The sequence below is a fragment of the Pinus tabuliformis genome, chromosome 5_1 (assembly GCF_031772625.1).
Source record: "Pinus tabuliformis cultivar Carrire ecotype Pingquan chromosome 5_1, CPIR1, whole genome shotgun sequence".
In the NCBI taxonomy this organism is placed as follows: domain Eukaryota; kingdom Viridiplantae; phylum Streptophyta; class Pinopsida; order Pinales; family Pinaceae; genus Pinus; species Pinus tabuliformis.
In genome coordinates this window covers 523,012,800-523,037,210 of record NC_142305.1, presented here as the reverse complement: position 1 = coordinate 523,037,210, position 24,411 = coordinate 523,012,800, and the positions used below count along the sequence as shown (strand labels likewise).

Sequence of the window (24,411 nt, the reverse complement as noted above, 5' to 3'; positions counted from 1 at the left end):
AGTATAGAAGCCGAGAAAAGAGAAGAAAGCCTTATTGCCGCTGTTGTTTTCCTCCGCGACAGAAAGCCTTTCGCGGAGGAAGAAGAGCATAAACAAAGGAAGAAAAACAAGGAAGGAAGCCGACGACATCACTCCTGGTTGGTGGTGACCAGATCCTCATCCAGACGAATGGGAGTCTCCTGAGAGCTTCCCTCCTACTGTGCGGTGGTGATTTGTTGACTCGTGGAGGCCCCAACGTCCTCTTTCTTGATGCTAGGGGATCCTTCAACAGTCGAATGGACCTTCGTTGTCGACTTCTTCTTGATAACAATGTAATGCGGAGCGTCCTGAGTGATGAATCTGCAGTGGTGGATGGCTTCTACATACATCACGAACTTCTCAGTAAGCTGGTCAATCTTTGTTTCCAGAGCCTTGGTGCGCTCCTCTTGTTCCTGCATTGCTAGCCCCATGATGGTTTTCATTTGCCACCATGTTTCGATAGTACGCGCGTAGAGGTTTTCGCGCGCCCGGGTGAAAGCAGGGTCCAGAATCCAGGCAAAGTCGGCGTCGACCTCCTAAGTAGAGACCTCTCTATGGAGAACATTTGCTTGGGCTTCTAAATCTGAAATTCACTGCTGAGTTTTCGGATTAACCACCACTGCGTAGCACAGAGCTGCGCGCCTAGCAGATGTCTCTGCGCGAGTGGTAGGGGTCGGGCCCAGGGACTACCAGCGGGAGGTTGGGCGCACCTCCTTGACTTGAACCAGGGGTGGAGCAATTCTTCGGGGCCATGAGAGAAGCGGAAGGGCTGGAGAGCGAGGGGAACCAGAGAGCGAAGGACCAACGAAGAGGGATAATGGTAGAGAGAAGAATGAGGGGGAGAAGGGGGAGGGGTAAATTTATAGAAGCCGGGTGATGGAGGGAGGCCGGAATAAGGGAGAGGGGGCGGGAAGGGGAAGCATGCGAAGATCTGATGAAGGGCGATGGAGGAATGATAGAGCAGAGAGGATGTGACTGTGAGGCGGTGGTCACACAAGGGAGAGGGGAGGTGGCATCGCGGGCTCTAGAATTAGGTGAGCCAAGGATGAGTCTGTACTCGAGCGCCATCCACCTGTCCTTCCAACTGAGCAGAGAATCGACCTTGAAATGATGATTGGTACGTGAACAATTATTGTTCGGTAGAGTGGTTATCTTCGTCATTGATTGATGCGCAATGCTAACGAAGTTCACCTTCCTCCAATTCCTGCCATGCTTGGGACTTCAGGTGTAGGGTACCAGCCGTACCCTCATTCGCCAGTCTGTCCGCGAGTTTATTTCCCTTCCTTTTGATTGCTTGAAAGTGGAGGCCTGCCATGCTGTCAATTCCCTGCTTAATCCATTGTATTATTTTGTTTAGGTGCTAGTTTTCCGAGATTTTGTCCACCTCGATGCCCTACTGAAGTCTTTTGTCGATTTGGGTGGTCAGCGTGGAATCTCCTTCCACTATCAAAGAACTGAGCTTTAGGTTGTGCGCTGTGGTGATTCCATTTTCCATGGCATGAAGTTTTGCGACATTTTTTGTGGCTGAACCTATATTGCCCTCATATATCCAGATTATCTCTCCCTTAGAGTTTTTGAAGATAACTCCAAAATCGGATGGGCCCAGATTCCCTTTAGCTGCGCTGTCATAGTTGAGCTTGAAGGTCCCCTTCTTTGGCAGCCGTCGGGTTTTTTATTTTATTTTCGAGCCTGGGGAGGGTGGTGACATCGCGGACCTGGATTTGAAGGAGATCTAGCATTGAGAGAATTCTCACTTGAAGAAGGTGGGAGGGACTTTGACAGTCTAAGCAGGTAGAGAGGTCACTGTTTCCCAGAGCACGCTTTTGATCTTCGAGATAATGATTTCCTTCTGGGTGGAGATGCCACGAAAGATTCTTGCGTTGGGCTCCTTCCACAAAGCCCAGTAGATTAGACCAAGAATTAAATTCCATGCGCGGTTAACCAAAGGATGTGGGGAGAAGACAGTTCTCCAGTTCGCGATGGTACTTTGAATAGAAGAGGGGTCCCGATCAGAGCTGTTAAATACCAAAGAAATCCAATTCCATAAATTGGACATGAAAGGGCAGACATTTAATAGATGATTGGGGGTTTCTTCTTCTTGCTAGCAGAGGGGGCATCTCGAAGGGCCAATAAAGCCTTTTCTTCTTAGATTGTCCCACGTTAAAACTTTTTTATGCATGACTAACCATAGAAAGATAGAAATTTTCGGCCAGTGCTTCCTGTCCCAGATTGCGTTCCACTTCAGTTCTGGTTGAAGTTGATCGTGCTTGGCTATGTATCTGTAGGCTTCTCTTAATATGAAGTGTCCAACTGAGTTTTTCCCCCATTTGAGTTTGTCCTCAACAAAGTCAAGGAGGATTTGTCTTTTTTGTAATTCTGAAGAGAGGTCTGACCAGGCTTGGCGGTTCATATGGGGAATCCATTTCGCTTGTTTCATCCAAATTCTCTATCTGTCATTTTCTTCAATTTTTCCCAGTACTAGCTGACTTTGATCTTCCCTTTGTTTTGCATTTCAGCCTTTATTTGGTGATAATGATTTTGATCAAGTTCCGGCCTTTCTTGCTAGGCATCCTCCCAGAAAAGAGCCTTGTTCTCATTGCCTATTTCCCAGAAACTATGTTTTTGAATGATGTCCCTATTCTCCCATGCTTGATTCCAGATGACTGAACCTTTGATATTTCCATTGAGCCTGATGATTTGCTCTTGCGTTAGGGAGGGGGTGTACTTTGCTTTCGATAGGATTCCCCAAGGGGATTTGGGGTTTGCAATCCATCTCCATAGGTTTTTGGCTCCTAGGGCCTTTCCTAGGAGGTCTATGTCTCTAAGACTGAGGCCACCATCATTTTTGGGCTTGCAGATTTTTTCCCATGCTACCAGAGCCCATTTCTGTTTGACCTCTGCACCCAATTTTCCTTCTTTATGTTATTGTTGCCGTTAAGAACTATTTGTGCTCTGTTTCGTCAAAATAAAAAAAGGAAAGAAGAAAATCCAACATTTTCTTGTTTGTAGCTTGTTACCCATCCATATACATGGGCAACCCTAAGAGAATTTTTTTCTCCTAGGGTGCAAATTTCTAGCCAATAGTCTCAACGATCCTCATACAACAACCCCAGATGGCACTCACCCACTCAATGGTTAGCTCATCCACTTGATCAACATGCTCACCCGATGAAGGTAGGTCAATGATTGTGAGGTACATTAGCTATTGTTGCATATGAAGTTCTTACATTTAATGTTTAAGACATTTAAGTAAGGATAGTAGATTGAAATTTGAGAATGGAACACGATGCTTGGAAGTTATACTTGTTGCCTCATTTTACCTTGGTGATCATCTCTTCTTTCTAGTAAAGTGCAAATGCCTTGGGGTTTTTCTTTCATTGACTAGGAGGGGCACAAATAGAAGACGTTAATAGAGATAACATGTCAACATCCCCTCATACTTTACACTTGTCATCTATCCCTTACTTAGTTGTCCTTTCTTTTGTTTGGTTGTTGTTAGTCGTTCGTACTAGTTCCTTGTTTGCCTCATCCTATGAGAAGAGGGGCTTGGAATTTTTCCCATGATGCAGTTACAAAAAGAAACAAATAAGAGTATGAGCCAATTGTTAAAATGCAAAAAAGTGGCAAGGGATGAATATAATTCAAAAGCCAAGAATAACTTGAGCTCTACCTCCTCATATGAATTCATCACCCTACTTCCATGCATATCACACCTATCAAAGTAAAAGGGATTTGATAAAACATCCCAACCCCTATGAGCAATGAATTACACATCTTAAAAGGGGTTTTTGAATGAAATCAATGAAAGCTTGTCAAGCAAGCTAATCAATGCGAAGAAAAAGAGTAAAAGGTGGAAAAATTAGTGCCGAGGAATGGATAACTCATGTAATGCAAGGCTTCCTCCACAAAAGCGCTAATGGATGATGGTCTTGCATAATCCATGTATAATACTATGACACCTCTTATTAAGTACACCTTAGACCATCTAACTTATCATTTACACCTATTGATTGAAGGGTCGGCCTAGGAATTGTTCCTCCTTATAGGCTTGGGCATGTGATCGGGGGCATTTATGATCTTCCCTTACCAAAATCTGGCAACTTGTGTAATGTCATGAGCTAGTGTGAAGTTTGGTGATGGTACTTTGTGTGATATACTTACATGGCTTTAACATTGAATATGGTCCACCTTTTATGCTTCAATGAATTTTGTGTCCATGTTAGTTGAGCTTTACTTAATTCCTTGGGATTTCACTTGATGATGATTAAGACATATCCGTGGTCATTTGGAGGATGTTGATGATGCTTCACTCATACCTCTTAGATGTTGATCGCAGACCCTTTGGATGGCCATGTTGTAGCCCTATTGATTGACATTGAGCTTAATGATGACTTAGCACGCACCCTGAGACACTCACCCACCTCTAGAACCTTGGATAGTACCCATTTGGGATAGGATGTTGCTCATTGATGATGACATGGCACCCAATTGCATGATGTGGGCTTGAGGAGGATGATGTTGTGCTTGAGGGAGCACTTTTGGATGATGAGACATGACTTTTGACAAGACATGCCCATTGGACAACCTATTGCACCTTATGATGGAGAGACATGTCTTTTGAGGATGATGTCACTCTTTAGAGGCCTCTACACTCACATGTATGGCCTAATTGAGGGAATTTTCATGTATTGTCATTATATGAGGCTATATTGGGGGTTGGCTTGATGACCTATTCTCCTTGTATCATGGATTTATCATTTTTAGGGGATTTTAGCCAAATTAGTTCTAAAGGGCTTGGTTAGCCTTATATAAGTGGGGGAGTGCTTAGCTCATAGAATTATTGCACACTTGTGTTGAATTGTATAGCTTGAGAGGTACTCCAGAAGCCTAGATCTGGGGTTTGTGAGCAAAGAACCCAAGTGAAGGGGTATTAGACCCATATGGGGTTTAAAATTCTAAAAAGAAAATTAAAAGAGAAAAATTAAATCCCAAGTCTAAGTGGATAAAGCTCCTAAATTATAGAGTGTTCCTAAGAGGCTTAGGAGAAGCTATTTAAGAGAGGCCTTAGGACAAGGCTAGACATCAAGTGAGAGGGAGCTTGCTTGATCAAAGAGGAGGTTAAAGATGTAGTCCTAGAATGCCCAAGTTTGAGGGCCGAGAGGGCTACAAGACAGGCCGTGAGCTGATCCAAGGCAAGTGAGGGAGATCCATGAAGGCACAACAAAAGACGAGGGTTTTGTTAGCACTTAAGGAGGTTTCTTTTAGTCTTGAAGCATCTGAGTTAATTTTAGAAGTCTTACTGAACTATGAGGAGGACTATAGGCTTAGTTTAGGGCAGAAAAGGTCACTGAGAGGCTTGATTACCGTGCTAAGAAGGGGCCACAGATTGGTGTGTCTTGCCACTAGAAAGAGGAAGGGTTGCAAAGCCTAATTCACTGTCCAGATTGCAAGAAGAGGGCTACAAGCCATAATGAACATGATAGGAGGTCTAAAGGGCCTAGATGATTGCGACTAGGAGGACTGAGCACCCTCAAAACCTTAGCGCAACAAATGAGTGGCCTATGTTGACGTGGAACAACCCTAAAAGAATGAGGTCGTGTGATAGTCCAAGATGACTAGTGTCTTGGGCAAATATGCCGAATAGCTAGGACTGTGTGGAGTTTCTTGGAAAGGGCTAGAGTTAAGGAGAAATATCTCTGAGTTGAGATCTGTTCCGAGGTTTTTAGGACAGAGATTTAATAAGCCCTATATGAGGGCAAATTCAAGAGTGTTGAAGGAGTTGTTCAAGGTATGAACAACATAAGTTGTATACCCTAGATTAGGGTTACTCTAGTGATGTCGTAGCCAAAATATCCCTATCAGTAGTCCAAGTTGTGAAGCCTTGGTTCAGATCTGGAAGGTGTTATCACTCCAAAATTTCTTCGAAGTTGTCAGAAAAAGAAATAATAGAGGTAACCACATACCACTTTTGGAGATCAGGACCTAGCCTTCCTGATGCTCAGAGAGGGCTCTCTCTTTATAATTTAACTTTGTTTTAGTTAAGATGGTTTTAGGCTAATTATTGTTTGTTTTGGTTTGAATTTGGGTGGTGGGTCACTTTACTTAGATGAACAGAGGTTTGCTTTTACCACTGGACTATGTGGTTGAATGTCAAACAAACAAGACTGGATTCAGTTCTAAAAACAGTGTCTACAGGGCAAGATAGATGAGTTACTGCAAATCTCAAAGGCTAAATGGTGAAATGGTTTCAAATCGGATCCAGGGAGCAATTAAGGGTTCCCTAGGCCGGACTCTGGAAGGAATGAAAGAAGTCAACCAGGATGGGAGAGCAATTAAGGGTTCTCAAATCCAGGTATTAGAGGAAAACATGTAAATGACTAACTGTGAAAAACAGAGTGTACTTAAACAAATTCTGAGTGATATCTCCAGTTAATTCATTCAAATTTAGAACACATTTAAGATTATGAAACACATAAGAAGGTAACAAAATCAAACAAAGAAGATACTTCACTGCAAATGGCTCATCTCATGAATCCTGTAGCGAAATGCTTTTATTACTTGCTCCAGTCTGTTGACTTGAAAATGGTACAATCACCCTTAGGTTTAAGATCAAAATAACTCTATAAATGTAAAATAATCCACCCAAAATACTTCAAATGAAGAAGTATTTATACCAATTAAACTGAAATATCTTGAAAAAATATCAAGATTGGTTTTACAAATATCTCAAACTGTTTTATATTAATAGAACTTAAATAAAGGACACTCAAAACTAATGAATCTATTTGGCACTATATTTATGGATTGATGGTGACAAAGAAGAGAAATTCGAATTTGATAACAACTCTTAATTGATGATGAGGCTTCCAAGTCACTAACTACCTCCTTCCTTTGTGCATTTTGCCCCAAAAATTCTGCAAAATTAGGGTCCAATGATACCTTTGTATATCTCAATCCGAGATAGATATGTAAAAAGTGAAAGAGGTTATTGTAGATAAGTATGTTATTGAGATAAACCTCTTTCAGTTTCCCAAAATTCAGCTCCAGTTGTTCACAATATTCTCTGCAAAAAGATGTCAAAAACAAGACTTTGCACAGTCCGAAAAATAGGCTGTGAAGATATGCATTTATCTCCCTTTTTGTAATACCTGTGTAAAAAGTGAGATAGGTTTTTGTAGATTGGCCTTTTAGGAACACAAACCTCCTCTAGTTTCTCAAAATGCATCTTGGATTGGCCACAATAGTTTCTGCAAAATTATGACTTAAACAGGAAATTTATGGAAAATGTACCATTCCTGCTCTGATTTCATCTTTTAACCTTAATTTTCTTTTAATTGTTTTTACCTTTACTTTGGATAAACTTCATTGTTGCTGGTGAAAGTGTCTTCATCTCTATTTAACCCTTACTGCCTCCATGTTTACTTTTACTGTTTACCTTGATTGCTCTGTTTTTCATCTATCTTCACTTTGACATGAAGTTATTTTATCTGTATGCTTTGTAACTGTCTTCCATGCTGTTTGTCTTCCTGCTCGTTGCTTTTATTCTCTTTGATTTTTTCAATCTGATACACTTTTACTGATACTCTTTCATCTGGCTGATTTATCTTTTTCCTTTTACTGTGCTTTTTTGACTTTCACTGTAACCTTTTGACTTTTACTGTACATTTTCAAATGAGAGGGCCGTTCTGGTTTTTTCTCAAAATACCTGGAAATTGGTGAATTGGCTTGCAAATTGGTTTGAATGGTGATTGTAGAGGGTACAATGGCTGCAGACGTGAACTGGATGCTCAAATTGGGTGTTCGGAGCTTCTTTGGGTCGTAGACGACAATGAATTTTGGTCGCAGAGGCTCAGGGTGTCGCAAACGTATTGCTGAGGTTTTATAGAAAAATGAGCGAAAAAGGATGAAATGGGGCTTCTCAGCCTTTTAAAGGGCAATGATTATATTTTGGCGGGGAAAGTATTTTATGAATAGTGGACGGTTTTCGCATTGGGCGGGGAGGCGGTTTTGGAGGCCATCGCACCGCTTTTGGCAGGCGGGCGGTATTTCCCCGAGGGAACACGATCTATGCCGGAGGCTGACACGTAGCAAAATCGGGCCCGAGCAAAACCGCGAATCTCGCGTGCTCTCGGGCTGATAAAGGTCGGAGAGGGAGTGAGCGTGATATGGATGCGCATCGTCAGATCTGGGGGTGAGAGATCTAATGGCTGTCGCGCGGTGAAGCTGCACAGAGAGAAATCAGGGTGAAAATTGCGGGGTTTTTTTCAACGGCAACAAGGGTTGGTGGGTTAATAGGTTTATGTTGGGGAAATATAAACCGGGGAGTTAATTTAAACAATGCGAGGGATGAAACTATAGTTTATAATTAAATTGGGGTTTGGATATTATATATGAAGGAGTTATTTAATACGAGAAAAAGGTATATCAGGGAGCTAATACATTAGGTTAGTACGTTAATATGAAATGAATGCGCAGAATGTAAAATATGATGTTTGGCTTGAATTTCTTCACTGAGGTGGCCCAATATCAACATTTAACACTTATACTTGGGATAAAAGCATTTTTTGTGTTTTTTTGAGTATTTTGAATGATAGGGGAATTAGTTAAGGGGGTTTTACCTTTCCTAGGTAAAATGTGTTTTAAACTTAGGAAAATGGGATTTTGTAGGGTAAAATGAGTGGTGTAAAGGGAAAAGGGTGTTTTCATGAATGAGAAGGGTTTCAATAAGGTGGAATTCAATACTTGATGTCCATGAGTGATTAAGCCGAGGGTCCGGTTCCACCAAAAGTCAGAGAAATGCTCTGAGCCTTTATGACAAAAGGATTTAGTACTGGAGCACATTGTGGGGAGGGAAATTAGTAATATGCCAAATGATGTTTATCCATGATTGTAAAAATCGCTTGTACCTACCCATCTGCTATTTTAACATTTTATTCCTTATTTACATGGGTGCATTTGAGCTTGCAAACCCTTATTCATTTTTCTTTGAAACACATGAAACTAACTAATTCAAATCTTATTTCATCCAAGAGCTCAGGTTAAACTGTTGAGCTCCCTATCATTCTCTATTTTAACTATTGGTCTGCCAAGATTAAATTGTTTGGCTAGATCTTTATTCTCTATCTATCAACATTAAATTTAAAGCATGAAAAGTCAAGATTAAGCTGTTTGACTTATCATGGATTATGGTATTTTAAACAAGCTACACATAATCATTATTTGCAGAAAAAGTAAAATAGTATTGGCATTTGAATTTGCACACTTCATGATCTATTTTTAAGTCTTTTTGTGGGGTTCATATTTTTCACTTTTTTGATCTTTGTTTCTTTTTGTCTTTTGATTGTTCTTTTAGGACATACCCTCTTTACATTTTTTAATTTGGGAATACATTTGCAAAAAGCAAATGTATGTACAATATTACAATACTGACCATAGTCAATTCAAAATTATGAATCTTATTATTATAGGACCCTAACAGAAGGTAGGGCCGTGACCCTAAAGGAGAATCAAGTTTTGCTGATGTATCCCTAAGATCAGGGCAACTGGTGCATACACAAGTCTTGTGTATGAGCAAATCCTTTGTAAGGTTGAAATATCTTTATGTGTGAACTAAAGCAGAGGAGAATGACAAGGGAAAAGGGTTGTTGGATCAAGTGGAAAGAAGGGTTTATAGAAGTCCGTTCATAGCAGATGGACAATGGTATTTAGAAGCCTTAGTTCTCTGGTTTAGTGTGAACAAATCGGAGATAAGAGGGTTAGATGCAGAGATCCAAAGGGATTGTTGGTAAGTATATGGAGCGACAATATAGGGGAGCCAAGAATAGTGATGAGGAGACAACCTATTCACTGTTAGAAGGCAGATCTACAAGCCCTATGAGAGGGCAATTTTCGTGGCCCAAGATTAGTCAAGTAGTTTATTGAAGATGGGCAAATTTGAAGCATAAGAAGCAGTGCAGATGTATGACAACTTAACTACAGGATGGAGGACTGTTAGATGGTTGACCATTGTGCCCTAAGTGGAGACTTGAGAAGGACCTCAAGCATGTTAGTAATGGTTGAGAAGTTGAGTTCATGGACTGCAGCCAAGAGAGCCAGATTGACAACCTTACGTTGATTATTGGAGAAGGACTTTTGACAGTCATAGTAGGTAGCCTCCATGCCCTAAGTTTGCCTTCATTGAAGCAACATAGGAAGGCAATAGTGGAAAGAAGTCCCAAAGGGTTTTGTACTTGAAGGACGAAGGAGCGATAGGTGGGTAGCTTAGGAGTTGTTCACAAACTAAGTTGTGAACAACTTATAGAAGTTCCTATGAGTTGACTCATTGATGGACTAATGATCAGCTAGAGGGCAGATAGTCAGTGAGCTGTGTTCAGTGGACAAAAGGAGCTTTCATAACTGATAGAGGCAGATTTGGATGCCACGGATTAGGAGTAGATAGACCAGCAGATGTGTTTAGGACACATGGACAGAAAAGGTTGTGTGTGGCCACCAACAACAAGTAGGTTAAGCGTTTTTTTCTTCAGGGTAGATTGGCAATCAAAGTGATTGACTCCAAGCCCTAGTTTGTATTCTTGTATCAATGATTGTATGAGGGCCCTGATCCTTGGTGCGGGAGCCCTCGATTGTTGTATTATAGTTGTTAATATAACAAAGATGGGTTTGAAAAGTAAAAATTGTCATGTGCGCAAGATGATTCAGTGATGTGCGTTGTTCCACTATGAAAATTAGTGATGTTGTGGCATTTGAGTTGGTTGTGTCAGAGATTCTAAGACCCAAACCTAGATGCTCATATGTAGTGGTCAATTCAACAACTCAGATATCACACATCTCTTGGATATTAGTCATTTCTCTCTTATGTGCTATGGAGCACTAGTTGAGTGATTTTCTCATGGGAGGTTTTTGGTAGATGGTTCTCTTTTCATGGATGATTATTTGTGAACTTTGAAGATATGTGCTATGCTATGTAAGTTATCTTCTGCCAATCTTGTTTCTTGTTGATGGATTAGGTTTCTTAAATATTCACCAAGGTTTTGTTGATGTTTTTGTCGCTAAATGCTTCTCAAACAAGGTTGTTCATCAAGTTCTCTTGAGGAGACCTAGGTTTAGCTCCCTCACTTTATTTGTTGAAGAAGATGCTAGCATTAGAGAATTAAGGCACACTAGTTTGTCTCTCTTGATTCCTTTGAATCCACATCCATCTATTTCTTGCAAGCTTATTACCCCTAGACTCCATTTAGCCCTATATTTAGGAAGGGACTAATCCTAATACTTGTGTCAATCAATAATTTCTCTAGAAAATTCATTTTTATTTTTGTTTTAGGGCAAATTAAGGTTTATTCACAGCAAAATCACTTATTTCGAGATCTATAGACTTGGGTGTTAGTGTCCTAGGGTTAGGAATTGTTTGGAATACATTGCATAAGTGACAGTGATATTTTACGTGCATTTTCCTGCCATTTATTAGGGTTGACGTCTAGGGTTTAAGTGCTGTTATATGTATTAACCGTAGAAAATTGTTGTAATTTATTCTCTTATTTGTTCATAATTTTAGCTCTCATTTTGCTCTTTATTACCATAGATTTCGGGGTTAAATTTGTTGATGTTATAAACTGTGGTATCGTTGAAATTACTTATTTTTCAAGCTATTTTATGATCACTAAGTGTAATTTCTTGATTGTGTGTGTTTGGGAACTTATCTAGAGCCTCTATTGGCTGACCTAACCCTCTAGATTGAGTCACAAGAACCTTTGAACTCATATTTGGGATTTTGCTTTCCAATCCACCTTAAACCCTAATTTCTTATTCTTACATTTGGTGGAAAATCATTGTAGAACCCATAGTGGGTACTTAGCTTAAGATAATTGGATTATTTGATCCACAAGATCTACTAGGGAAGCCTTCCTTGTGTTGGATATCCATCCTTCACTAGAATGAGGGGAGTAGTTAGTAAGGTGGCAATGTTGACACTCCCATTGTTGCACTTGATCTAGGTTACCTAGTGATGCTTTGAACTAGGGTACCAGATTTTGCTCTAACACAACTTCACATCATTGACATGTCCAAAGAACTTCCAAATTCTTTATACATGTAAAAACATTCTTGTATTGATTTTTTCCATTCTAGAAGTTTGAGGGATAAGACATAAAATTTAACACTATACATTCTTGACATTGCTGCCCACATGACCATTATTCCTAATACATTATTTGCTAAAGTTTGTGGTGGAAAAGTTGAATACTTCACATGAAGGTTTGACTCTATGACTTGTGAATAGGTACATTTTGCCAAGCCATATTTTATGTTGTCTCAATGACTAAAGTTGGTTACCTTATGCTTAAAAAACAAAATATCCATGTCCTTTATATATTCTTATGCAAAAGTTTGCAGATGCTTCTTGCTTGTTCTAGCTTAATACTCATATTTGTTTTGGGTTTTGACAATAATGAGAAAGTTTGAGGCTATGCTATTGTGTGGTCATTAAAGCTAAATTGCCCTTATTCTAGCATATCTAGAGAAGAATTGGGGAGCTATAATCAGTGCTACAAACATCCCAACTTCTTGGCCTAGATGATGTTCGCTGATTTTTATTGATGTTTTGGTGGTATCTTAATTTTGTGATCCGAATTGGATCCATGAAAATTATCAAAGTTCTATGACTGTATCAAATCATGACAGACTTTAAAAACTTGTGAACAATGAGCTATCAGGAAGACCTCTGGACAGTGGCAGTTTGTAGCCAGCAAGGAACGACAAGGACCTCGGTCAAAGCGTGCTGACCGAGGCCCATGGAGATCGCACAGGACACAAACTAGCAGTTAGGAAGTCCAGATCAGAAAACGGAGGCCATTTCGCTGGGCAAAACCCCTCGAGAAGGAATAGCCCCCAGCGCTCGGTCACAAGGGAAGTCGAAAACCGTGGGAAAAGCGCTGAAATGACAGGCGGGTTCTGCGCTCCAATATCAGCGGAATATTGGAGACGTTTTGGGCGGTAAGCGGAATTGTCAGGAGACCCAACGATGCCATATAGCGAACGACGCGTGTTCGGCGGATGAGAGAGAAAACCGCCTCTCATCGCCATAAGAGCGAACACCGTAGGATCTGGGGGCTCAAGATCTAACGGCGGAGATTGCACCTGATGAATGACCGGATCTGGAGAGAGAATTAAGCTGCGGCATATAAAAGTTTGAAGTCCGATTTGACCGCTGAGCTGGGGGATGAATCATTACATAGAGTAACTGAAATACCGAATTGTTTGAGGAAGAGCTGGCGTAGTTCGTGAGAGGACAAGTGGCCACTTTCCTGTGAGACGTTACATAGTGGCGAAGACGCAGAGGCAGGGAATTCCAAGCGAACAGCAGCAGGCGATCCGAAGAGGCGGAAGAGGAAGCGAACAGTCAAAGGGATGAATTGGCCTTAAGCCATGAACAGACAGAGAACGAAACAGAGAAGAGGACAATGAGAAAGGAAAAAGAAGACAGAAGAGACAAAAGCAGAGAACAAAGAGCTGAGCTGACCTGCAGAGTTAAGGCATCATCGAGCAGACAGAAGGCTTGAGAGGTTCAAGCGATCCCTGTAAGGATATCTGTCGGGAACTGAGCACCAAATTGGACTCATCCCATCAAGACTAGTTGAGGTCAAGACTTGGTAAGGGGGAGTCTGTGCACTCTAGTGGCTTGGGGAATCCAAGAACCACCCTACTAAGCATCATCTGTTTCAGGAGACTCAAATTGAGCTCCTCCTTGTAAAAACTCTGTTTATAGACACAATAAAAGAAGGCCACCACTGAACGCTGGACCAGAGACGTAGCCCAGGAGGATTGGGTGAACTCCTTATTAATTTGTTGTGTTCTTGTATTTGCTTATTGTGTTTCTCTTACTATTTTCCAGTGTCTGTGTATTTTGCAATCTTATCGATCCGTTGCCTAAGATAACATAGACACACACCAGTACATGAGTCTGTAATACCTACCTTCATTAATTAATTAACTGAGATCACTCACAAGTGATTTTTGGATCATTTTGCCTATGTTTGCCGATTTTATCCTGATGCTGATGTTTGCAACATTGGTAATAATTGCTATTTATAGGATTTATTCGTCATTTTTATGTCTTATTCGCTATTTTTATGCTTGGGTCAATTGTCATAGGTCAAGCCTCCATTGTAGGCTTTAGGATTGTTTATTTGGGTCAAAGTCATTTTGTTGATTGGTCAAAGACTCCTCCATCAAGTCTCCTTACTGTCGGCTTCAAATAGATCATCATCAAGTCGGCTACATTTAACTGAACTCAAGTCGACCTCAACATATATGGAGACACAACCCTTCAACGAAGTCATGTCGACCTATTACACATGGAGACAATTATATATGAGTATAAGCCCTTTGCATTACACTACCACAAAAGTTTGGATTAATTACAGAGGTAATTTCGGGTAACCACAGAGACAAGATTCAATGATATTCTTGGCATACCATTCTGAGATAGAATGTAGATTACAGTGGAGAATAAATTTCGGTGATATGTCACAGTGACTTGGTGCTATTTCAATCTCATAGTTTTGGTGCCATTTCAGTTCGGTGCTATTACAATGACCTCAGTTCGGAGCTATTACAATGACTTTAGTTCAGTGATATCACAGTAACCTCAGTTCAGAGCTATTACAGTGACTTCAGTTTGGTGGTATCATAGTGACCTCAGTGCTGTGCTCTTACAATGATAAGGTCTCAGTACCATTACAGTGATAAGATCTCGGTGTTATTACAATGATGATGTCTCGATGCAAACATAATGACAAGAATTTGGTGCTAACACAATGACATGGATCTTGGTATGCAAACACAGTGAAAGGAATAACAAACAAGGATGACTTGATGGAGATAGTCGTCTCATGTTGAATCTACTGAAGGAAGAATTTTGACTGGGTTTTCCCCTAGAGTGGGGTTTTGCCTTGGCAGTGTGCCTACATCTTGTGTTCTCTTCTATTTGTTGCTTGGCATTAGTCTCGATGATAAGAAAAGATAATTCAAAAGAACAAATAATAATAATGAAAAACATCACAAGATAATGTCATAATAAGAGAAATCGTTTAATTGCCACACTTCTGATTTCTGAACATGTTATCAGAGCTATGGTCATGGTCAAAGGCAGTTTGCATTTGTCTTGAAGAACATGTGAGTTAGATCAAAGCTTAAGAAGGATATCTCTGAACTAAAATCAAAGAGAGCAAGGTTTGGTAAAAATCACAGTCAAGAAGAGAGAATTTCATAGATGAACTTGTGTAATCTTAGAAGCAACTGTAGTGTGAAGTTCAGAGTATATCTCAGTAGACATGACAGTGAAGAAATTCGGATAGTAAGGTAATTCAGATCATCTTCAGAGATGAGGTAAAGTCACAATCACAGTCATGACTTCGCTATAGATTTCAGAAGAAGGATTCAGGGTCAGTGAATTGTTTATAGTTGAAGCACTAAGTGCTGAAGCAATGATAAGGTCAAAGCAGTAAAGAAGTACATTCAACTCATTGAAGAAAGGGAACTCGGTACAACTACTTGTGGAGACTTACAAACGATCTGAGGTATCTATGATTGCAAGGACTAAGAACTGAAGAAGAAAATACAAATCTTGTACGAGCTCAAGTACAAGGTACCAACTCAAGGAAATCAAGTAAGTATTGTCACGTAATAAAATGCACTTGCAACAAGTCTAATGAAATCAAAGGTGTGTAAACTCAAGGTACGTATGTTCATAAATTTTCAAAGTATCTAATCTTAAATGGTTCATATGATCCTTGTTTATAGCTAGACTAGGATAAAGATAGTACTCCCTAGATATCATACAAAAAACCTCATATTAGAACCTTAATACTTGTTTTCTAGAGTTTACAAGTAATCTAGGATGTCAAGTAAAAAGTCCTACTGTTGATTGAAAGAATGAACAACTTGATCTCTGATATCATAGGATTCCATCCTCCATGATTATGTAGAAGATCTAACTTGAGAAATTAAATCATGTTCTTGGTATCACATGTTGTGCTTGTAAGTATGTACTACAGGTATAAAAGATGATGGCTTAATACAAAGAGAACACTTCAAGGAATCCTTACAAGGTTTGCCAAGGAACATCTCTAGGTATGTCTTAGACTATACGCCTTACAAGATTCTCTGAAAACTATGATCATCTTATTTTTGAAGTTTGCATTAGATTACTAACATCGCTGTCTCGCTGTGTTGAATCATAAAGATTCTTGTTTAGGGTGATTCATCACTTGATAAATCTACCCTCTTTACATCCTTGATTGTTCTTATAGAACCCTAGACAGGTTTTCTGGAAAACCCTAACTTAAGGGTATACTAATGTTAATATGTGAAACCCTAGCTTGCTTTAGGGTTATTGGGAAATGCTATTTGAAGTTTTTAATGATAATGTTATGTTTGGGGTTTTCGATATGATCATGAAAACCTTAACTTGTTAGGGTTGAATGATGCTGTCTAAGATTCCAATCCTTTGATGCTAAGTTGCACGAAACACCAAAACGTTTTGGAGTTTCCGAAACGGGTACGTTTAGAAATGCCACCTCCCAAAAATGGAAACGTCAGCTGAAACGTCATATATGTATATATATTATATATAATAAAAAAAAATTATAAATAAGTGAATAACGCATTATCGTGCAAGTAAAAGGGGAATAAGACCCATAGATGACAATTTAGAAGGAAAACCAAGTCTATATTAACTCTCATAGATGATTACATGATGGCCGAGTTTCAGTCGAGTTTCGACTGAGTTTCGGATACGGGTACGGCCCGAAACACTGAGTTCCTAGAAGTTTCATGCAACATAGCTTTGATGTTTTGGTATAGTAGGGTTTGTTTTGCTATGTTATGAAACCCTAGATCTTTAGGGTTTGGTTGAGTCTATAAGCAAAACCCTTGTTATGTAAGGTCCTAGGAATGAAACCCTAGGTATGTGTCCATTGGTTGAATCCCTAGCCTGGTCTAGGTCGGTATAAGCATAATGTCTTAATGTTGTCTGACATATGATATGCTTATGCATGATAATGGATTCCTAGATATGTGTATTGACCTAATTTTTGATGGTCATAAGTCTTAGGGTTTAATCCAGTGTTCCACGGGGACGTGTCCCCCAGGGTCGCATGCACGCACCCCTCGCACCCGGGACGGGGAGTCTCTTGGGGGTGCGTTTCCCCACGCACCCGGGATGGGGAGTCTCTTGGGGTTGCGTTTCCCCATGCGCCCTTTTTTGGGAGTCTTGGGGAGACACAAGGGGGTGCGTTTCCCCAGTGTGGGAGTCTAGACTCCCCAAAAAGGGTGCGTTTGGGCGTCCCGCTTCAGTGTGGGAGTCTAGACTCCCCAAAAAGGGTGCGTCTGGGCGTCCCCCTTCAAAAAGGGTGCTTCTGGGTGCCCCCCTTTACATTTGTCTAATAAGACCCAAATTAAAAGTTAAAAAATCAAAACAATTAAAAAAATTTAAAATTAAAACTAAATAGCAAAAAAATATTAAATAACTAAAAGTCTAAAACCTAGGTTCAAATTTTGAGCTATATAAATTTAGTGTTCAAGCTTTGAAAATATACTAGTATGTTTTGCTTTCAATTTAGATGCTAGAATGATGAATGATGAATTTAATTTTTAAATCAATTTAGATTGTAGAATGATGAATGATATGGATCAATGTATTTGAATATTTAATTAGTGATTTTTATTTATTTTTATCGATTCTCATGGTATGTATGAATAATTCAATAATGAGACTTGAGTATGTCATATGAATGATGTATGTATCAAAATGAATGATGAGGATGGATCAATGATTCAATTATCTATTTATTATTTTTATGCTTTCGTTATTGAACAGTGAATAATGAATATGAACTTGAATTATATATATATTAAATTATATACCTCGACGTCTCCCCTCACCCCCAAAATTTCCCTTAAATTTGAGGGTACTCCCACACGCCCCCCCTGTGCGTCTCCCCGCACCAGAGTCTTGGTGGAACATTGGGTTAATCTAAGCCCTTGTCTAAGTTTGATATTCTAGGATGATGCTGTTTGGGAAATCTAGGGTTTTGCAGCTAAACCCTAGTAGTAGTTAAATTCTCTAGTATGTGTGATATGACAATCTGAAATCTATGAATCTATATAGTGATTGTTGAGATTGTGTAAATGAGAAATCTAGGGTGTACATCAAACCCTAGTAGAAGCTAGTTATGTTGTTGATTAAGCTGTGATCGGTCTTGATTGTTGAAGCTCATGTATGAAATCTAGGATATGTATGAAATCCTAGTGAGGAGTCTAACATATGAATTTTGATAGTTGTTAGACACATTACTTGTTTGAATTGTTTCTAGGGTTTGCTATATGAAAGAACTTGTCATATCGTTGAAAGAATATTGAAACCCTAGATGAGTTTAATATTTTGAGCTGTTGATGTGATTTAGGGTTTAACTAAACCTAGGAAAGAAGTTGAAATATAGTCTCTTGCTGATTATGTTTGTAAAGTCTAATGCTTCTGTTATTATAAGATTTTGATATGGCTAACTTCATGCTTCTATAGTTTTGGTTGTACTTGCTATCTAAGTTGTGCAGGTACATCATCTTCAAGATGGTGAAGATGATCGTAAGTAAAGTTGATGTGATAAGCATGATATATGAATGACTTTGATAAGAAGGATGGAAGCCATGAAAGATTCTCCAATAAGAAGAAGTAGATCTCCTTGGGTTAAGAGGGAGCATGGATAGAAGAGATCTCCCTGAGATTAAGAGGGAGCCTGGATAGAAGAAATCTCCCTGGTTGAGAGGGAGGGCATAACATAGTCTTGATTGGAGAATACATTTTGAAGGATATGTTGCTGCATGTGAAGTAGGAAAGGAAAGTGTATGATTGAGGAATCTTCTGTCAAAGATTCGATTGATAGTCCTACTGTGTTGAGAAGCAACATCAAGTTGTTTGAAAGACCCTAGAGGTTGTATTTAATTATGTACATGTGAAAGTATATTATTGATTGGGGTTGTGTTTGTATAGGTAAATCTCTCCAAGGTTTTGATAACATGCTGGTTATTGATCAATTTGTTTGGGAGAGATTTGTTGTCCTTGATCTGTTGGATCAAGGAGTGTTGAGGCTTTGTGAGTGAAGCATTGCTTGGGAGGACATCTGGCTGGCACTTTGTGTTGATGTCTAGGTCTCGAAGTTGGGAGGGTGGTGTTGGTCATAGAGCTCTGACCTCGGATACACACCTAGATCCCTGGGTTGATGGTTAGCAAGTAAGCCTGATGGTACCTAGAGAGGCTGAAAGCTTTAGTCCATCTTAGTCCCACTCGAATAGATTGCTCTGGTAAGGAATCTAGTTTGTGGCATTGCGGTGCCTAAATTGTTGAGAGACCAATGGATAGATTGCCCTGGTCAAGAATCTAGTCCATGGCATTGTGGTGCCTAAACTTCTTCGTAGATGATGTGTTTTGAGATCTTCCATGTACCTTTATGGTTATATGTAAATATGAATACCTCCCTAGTTAAGAGGCAGCGTTGAAGAATGTAACTAGGTTTGGTCTTCATAATTGTACTTGAAGTCAAAATGTAATATATTTTTTAAAATAAAAGCAAAAAGAATTTTTATTATTATTGAATTGACTTGTTAAAGCATGGGTTTCATGCTTGGGTCAATTGTCATAGGTCAAGCCTCCATTGTAGGCTTTAGGATTGTTTATTTGGGTCAAAGTCATTTTGTTGATTGGTCAAAGACTCCTCCATCAAGTCTCCTTATTGTCGGCTTCAAATAAATCATCATCAAGTTGGCTACATTTAACTGAACTCAAGTTGAACTCAACATATATGGAGACACAACCCTTCAAAGAAGTCATGTCGACCTATTACACATGGAGACAACTATATATGTGAGTATAAGGTCTTCACATTACACTACCGTGGATGTTTGGATTAATTACAGAAATAATTTCGGGTAACCATAGAGACGAGCTTCAGTGATATTCTTGGCATAACTTTTTGAGATGGAATGCGGATTACAATGGAGACTAAATTTCGGTGATATGTCACCGTGACTCGGTGCTATTTCAATTTCACAATTTCGGTGCCATTTCAGTTCAGTGCTATTACAGTGACCTCAGTTCGGAGCTATTATAGTGACTTCAGTTCGGTGGTATCACAGTGACCTCAGTTCGGTGCTCTTACAGTAATAAGGTCTCAATACCATTATAGTGATAAGGTCTCAATACCATTACAGTGATAAGGTCTCGATGGTATTACAATGATGATGTCTTGGTGCAAACACAGTGACATGGATCTTGGTATGCAAACACATTGAGTGGAAGAACAAACAAGGATGACTTGATGGAGGAAGTCTCTAGTTTAGTTTGTAAGGTCTTGGTCATCTCATCTTAAATCTACTGAAGGAAGAATTTTGACCGGGTTTCCCCTAGAGTGGGGTTTTTCCTTGGGAGCGTGCCTACATCTTGTGTTCTCTCCTATTTGTTGCTTGGCATTAGTCTTGATGATAAGAAAAGATAATTCGAAAGAACAAATAATAATAATGAAAAACATCACAATATAATGTCATAATAAGAGAAATCGTTTAATTGCCACACTTTTGATTTCTTAGTAGGTCCATCGAAAGTATGCAACATGGGTACTCCTTGGATGAGGAATTAAATTCCACATCCAACGAGTGCTCCCTTTCAAAATTTGAGTAAAACTTTAGGGAGATAAGTTGAAAAAGTAGTATTATTTTTTTTTAAAATCCAAAAATAGTGAATTATTCCCCATGGTTGACATCATCATCTTGAATCCTATTGGTTCTTATAAAGTTGATTTTGGTTGTACATTTTGTTTTGAGGCCCATTTTAGATCTCAAAATTTCTCTAATGCAAGGAAAATTCTGTTGAAAATTGGGCAGCTTCGTTCAAAATTTCGTTGGCAAATCATAAAGGAAAATTCATATTTTTGAGTTTGCAAAGTCGGCCTAATGAAAGTACAAGTCAGCCCCACTAAGAGAAATTGGTCCTCCAAAACCACATATAAATATACCTAATGTTGGAACTGATTAGGCACACCATCACACATCAAATCAAGTTTGATCTGATATGAAATCGCAGCAGACACTTCACACGTGCGAAGGAGGAGAAAGAGAATTCAGACCTGCGTTGACCAGATTTGACTTTCTTTGACTTGGGTTGTTTGTATCTGATTTGACTGACTTCTTTTTTGAGGTTGGACACCGACCTTTCAAGGAGACTTTGACTGGTTTGAACGAACTATTCTGGGCACCTTGACTGGTGTTGACTGCGGGTTGACTGGAAATTTGACCGAATTGCAGGAGGGATTTGTGTCTCCGTTTTGACCAAGTTTGACTGAAGAAGGAAGGCTGAATTTAATGCTGGGTTGACTGAACTTTTCTGGGCAGTTTGACTGTTGACTGTTGACTGTTGACTGATTATTGCAGAATGTTGACTGCTGTTTATTGTACCTTCACAGGCTGAAAATTGTAGACTGGTATCTTTGACCAGATTTGACTTTCTCTTTCATTATTGACTGATTTTGGATTGGTTGTATTGGAGAGTCAAAGCATTGACTTTGACTGGTTATTGGATGTACTATTGGACTGATGGATCTCATGCTGAACATTGATTGACTAATAGAAGAAGAAGAATTGATTAAGAGTTTTCCCCCTTGTGGGGTTTTTCCCTGGTCTTTGACCAAATCTGTGTCTTATTGTGCTTGGCTATCTTCTATTGTGCATTTATTGTTTACTGTTCTATCTATAATTGCTTATATGTTACTGGGGTAATTGAAATTGGAAGAAATTGCTTTACATGATTATATCAGCATAGAACACTGACAAATTAACAAATTCTTGAATTTAGGAGTTCCTGGCTGTGTCATGTTTACTATTGGTTAGTTTTTTTTTATACATTGGTTTTTTTGATTGATTGACATAACGTGACAATCTTTTATCATATAGCCTTCCCATTGTTTGAGTTTGCTGTTTCAGCCCCATATTTTTCATGTTCGAGTTTTCTTATTCATATAATTGATTGTTCATTGTGCAATTATTTGTTTTGCTGTTACTGCTCTAGGGATTCTATCTTTGTGCCCTTTTTCCCATTCATGTTATATTTTGCTTCATTGAATTTCCTGGATATTTTGCTTTATCACGTTTCTTCTAAACTCATCTGTTACTGCTCTTTGTCTGATATGCATTAGGCACTTCCCTCAGATCATTGTACTTATTACAGTACTGTTGGCCACTAGTGGACATTAGTACTTAAAATTAGTATGAAAATATAAATTTACTGATTAACCCATCATTGTCGATTGGTTCCTTAAAGTTTCTGATTAGAGGATCACAGTTAATCCACCAGTCTCCTTTTCTATAACTATTAATGAATTGCAGTTGATTCAGCAGCATGCATTCATGATCAGAATTGCTTCTTCAGTGCCATTTTCTAGTTTCTTCACATGCTCTCCTGGTTGTGTTTACTTGCTTATAGATTGTTAATTGGATTCCTGATAATGGAGGTGCGAGGGCCTCTTTTTGACATTTTCTTGTGGAAATCTAACATTTGGATGCTGTTTTCAGGAAGACACATGGTAGAATATTAATGTGTTCTTTGTGTTTGTATTTACTGCTTGGCAGTTTCTACCACAAGATAGGGTATGCGAGTTTGCCAAATTAACCCCTGTAGAGCTTTTAGAAGAGACTGAAAAAGCTGTTGGAGATCAGGAGCTGTCAGGGAAACATAGAGCCCTTATTGAGAAAAGTCGGGAGTTGAAGAGACTTGAAATAGTAAGTTGTTTAAGCTGTATGATCTGTGGCCTTTTACATTTCCTATTGCATATTTTTTTCCTTACTTTTATCTTCTTGAAAATGTATTTGTTGTCAGTAAGACATTAATATAGCTACAATGTTTCAATGGATTTACTTGTAACAACAAACATTGTTGTATGCTTTAATGAAATTCATAATATTGATGGAACTCTTCTGTATAGACTGTAAAGCAAAATGAGGAAACATTGAGCAAATTCAAGGCACTCAATGCTGAGCAAGAAAAAGATGTGGAGCGTGTTCGACAAAGAGAAAAACTACTGCGAAAGGTATTCTTAGGTCTTGTTTGTCAAGTAAAGAGTATTAGTTGGCAGCTTTTTGGAGTGATCTACATTATTACTGCATATACCCCCCTGCTGTTCTGCTTTTTCTTTTTGTGGGATGATTCATTTTGAAACATAATACTCTAAACCACTAATGCAGGTCGAATCTATGAAGAAGAAACTACCTTGGCTGAAGTATGATCTGAGGAAAAAGCAATACATTGAGGCAAAGGAAAAGGAGAAGATGGCAAAGCGAAATCGAGATGAAATTGCAAAATTAATAGCAGAGCAAAAAGCTCCAATTGAGTATTATTGGCTTTCCCAGAATTTTCTGCAATTATTTCCAAGTTTATGAGTTCAATTTATTTCCTTTTACTGCCTATACATGAAAACTGTTTTTAATAAAGCACAGGAAGAATGACTTGGTTGATCATGGTTTTGTGTTCCAGGGAGAAAAAACAAATAAAGAAGAAGCTCGAGGCAGTATGTCAGAAGCTAAACAATAACATAAGTTTAAATGATAAAAAACGCAGAGACATCATAGATGCTGAAAATCGACTTGTAAGCCTTTTGATTTTCTAAAACCTTATATTACTGTGTGCCTTCTGCTTTATTAGATTTAACTTAAAAGGTCCTGGCCCCAGGGTAACTTGGCTGTAGTCTATTTCCATCTAGAAAATGGGACTAGATACTTTGTAACTTTAACTGTATGATGTATGACAGAGTGTGCAAGTCCGAGCAAAAGCCAATGAAATTGAAGAGGTAAACAAGCGAGAAGAATCTCGACAAGAGAGGATTGCGAGAGCTAAGGAAGAACTTGCAGCGGCTGAAGCTGATCTTGCAAAGTTGCCTGTCTATGAACCTCCAAAAGAGGAACTTGTATGCACTGGCTGTTCCATTGATTATCTTTTAGCCGCTCAGCTGAAGAAATTTGAAATTCTTGGTTTGATTTTTCTTTACAATTGGTTTTTATTTCTGTTGCATGGATCTTCTTTTGTTATCCCATTGCTCTTTTTATGGCAGTTTACTTTGGTTGTATTTACTATTTAATGTTGTGTGGAGGAATGTGCTGATGAAGCTGGATGGGTATTGTAATACGTGTTTTCAAATTGAACTCTTATTAATATACAAACTCAAACAGTGCTTTCAAAGAGCAATTAGAAGGTGCTATTATTTTTTGGGTTAGCTTAAGTTTTACTTGATGAAGGTTCTTTTTCTCAACTGCCCATTATTGGAATAATTTTTTTTGATAAATATGCATTCATATGTAATT

The 24,411-nt window shown here is 39.0% G+C and overlaps 1 protein-coding gene across 1 annotated transcript in view; it reads left to right on the top strand.

Moving 5' to 3' along the window:
- LOC149165802 (structural maintenance of chromosomes protein 5-like) overlaps positions 1–24,411 on the top strand; it is a 187,974-nt gene that overhangs the window by 81,475 nt on the left and 82,088 nt on the right. The window contains exons 5-9 of the mRNA XM_089429941.1: positions 22,687–22,836; positions 23,040–23,144; positions 23,299–23,444; positions 23,588–23,699; positions 23,862–24,017. Coding sequence (XP_089286067.1) covers positions 22,687–22,836; positions 23,040–23,144; positions 23,299–23,444; positions 23,588–23,699; positions 23,862–24,017 — 669 coding nt within the window. The remainder of the gene's footprint in view (positions 1–22,686; positions 22,837–23,039; positions 23,145–23,298; positions 23,445–23,587; positions 23,700–23,861; positions 24,018–24,411) is intronic.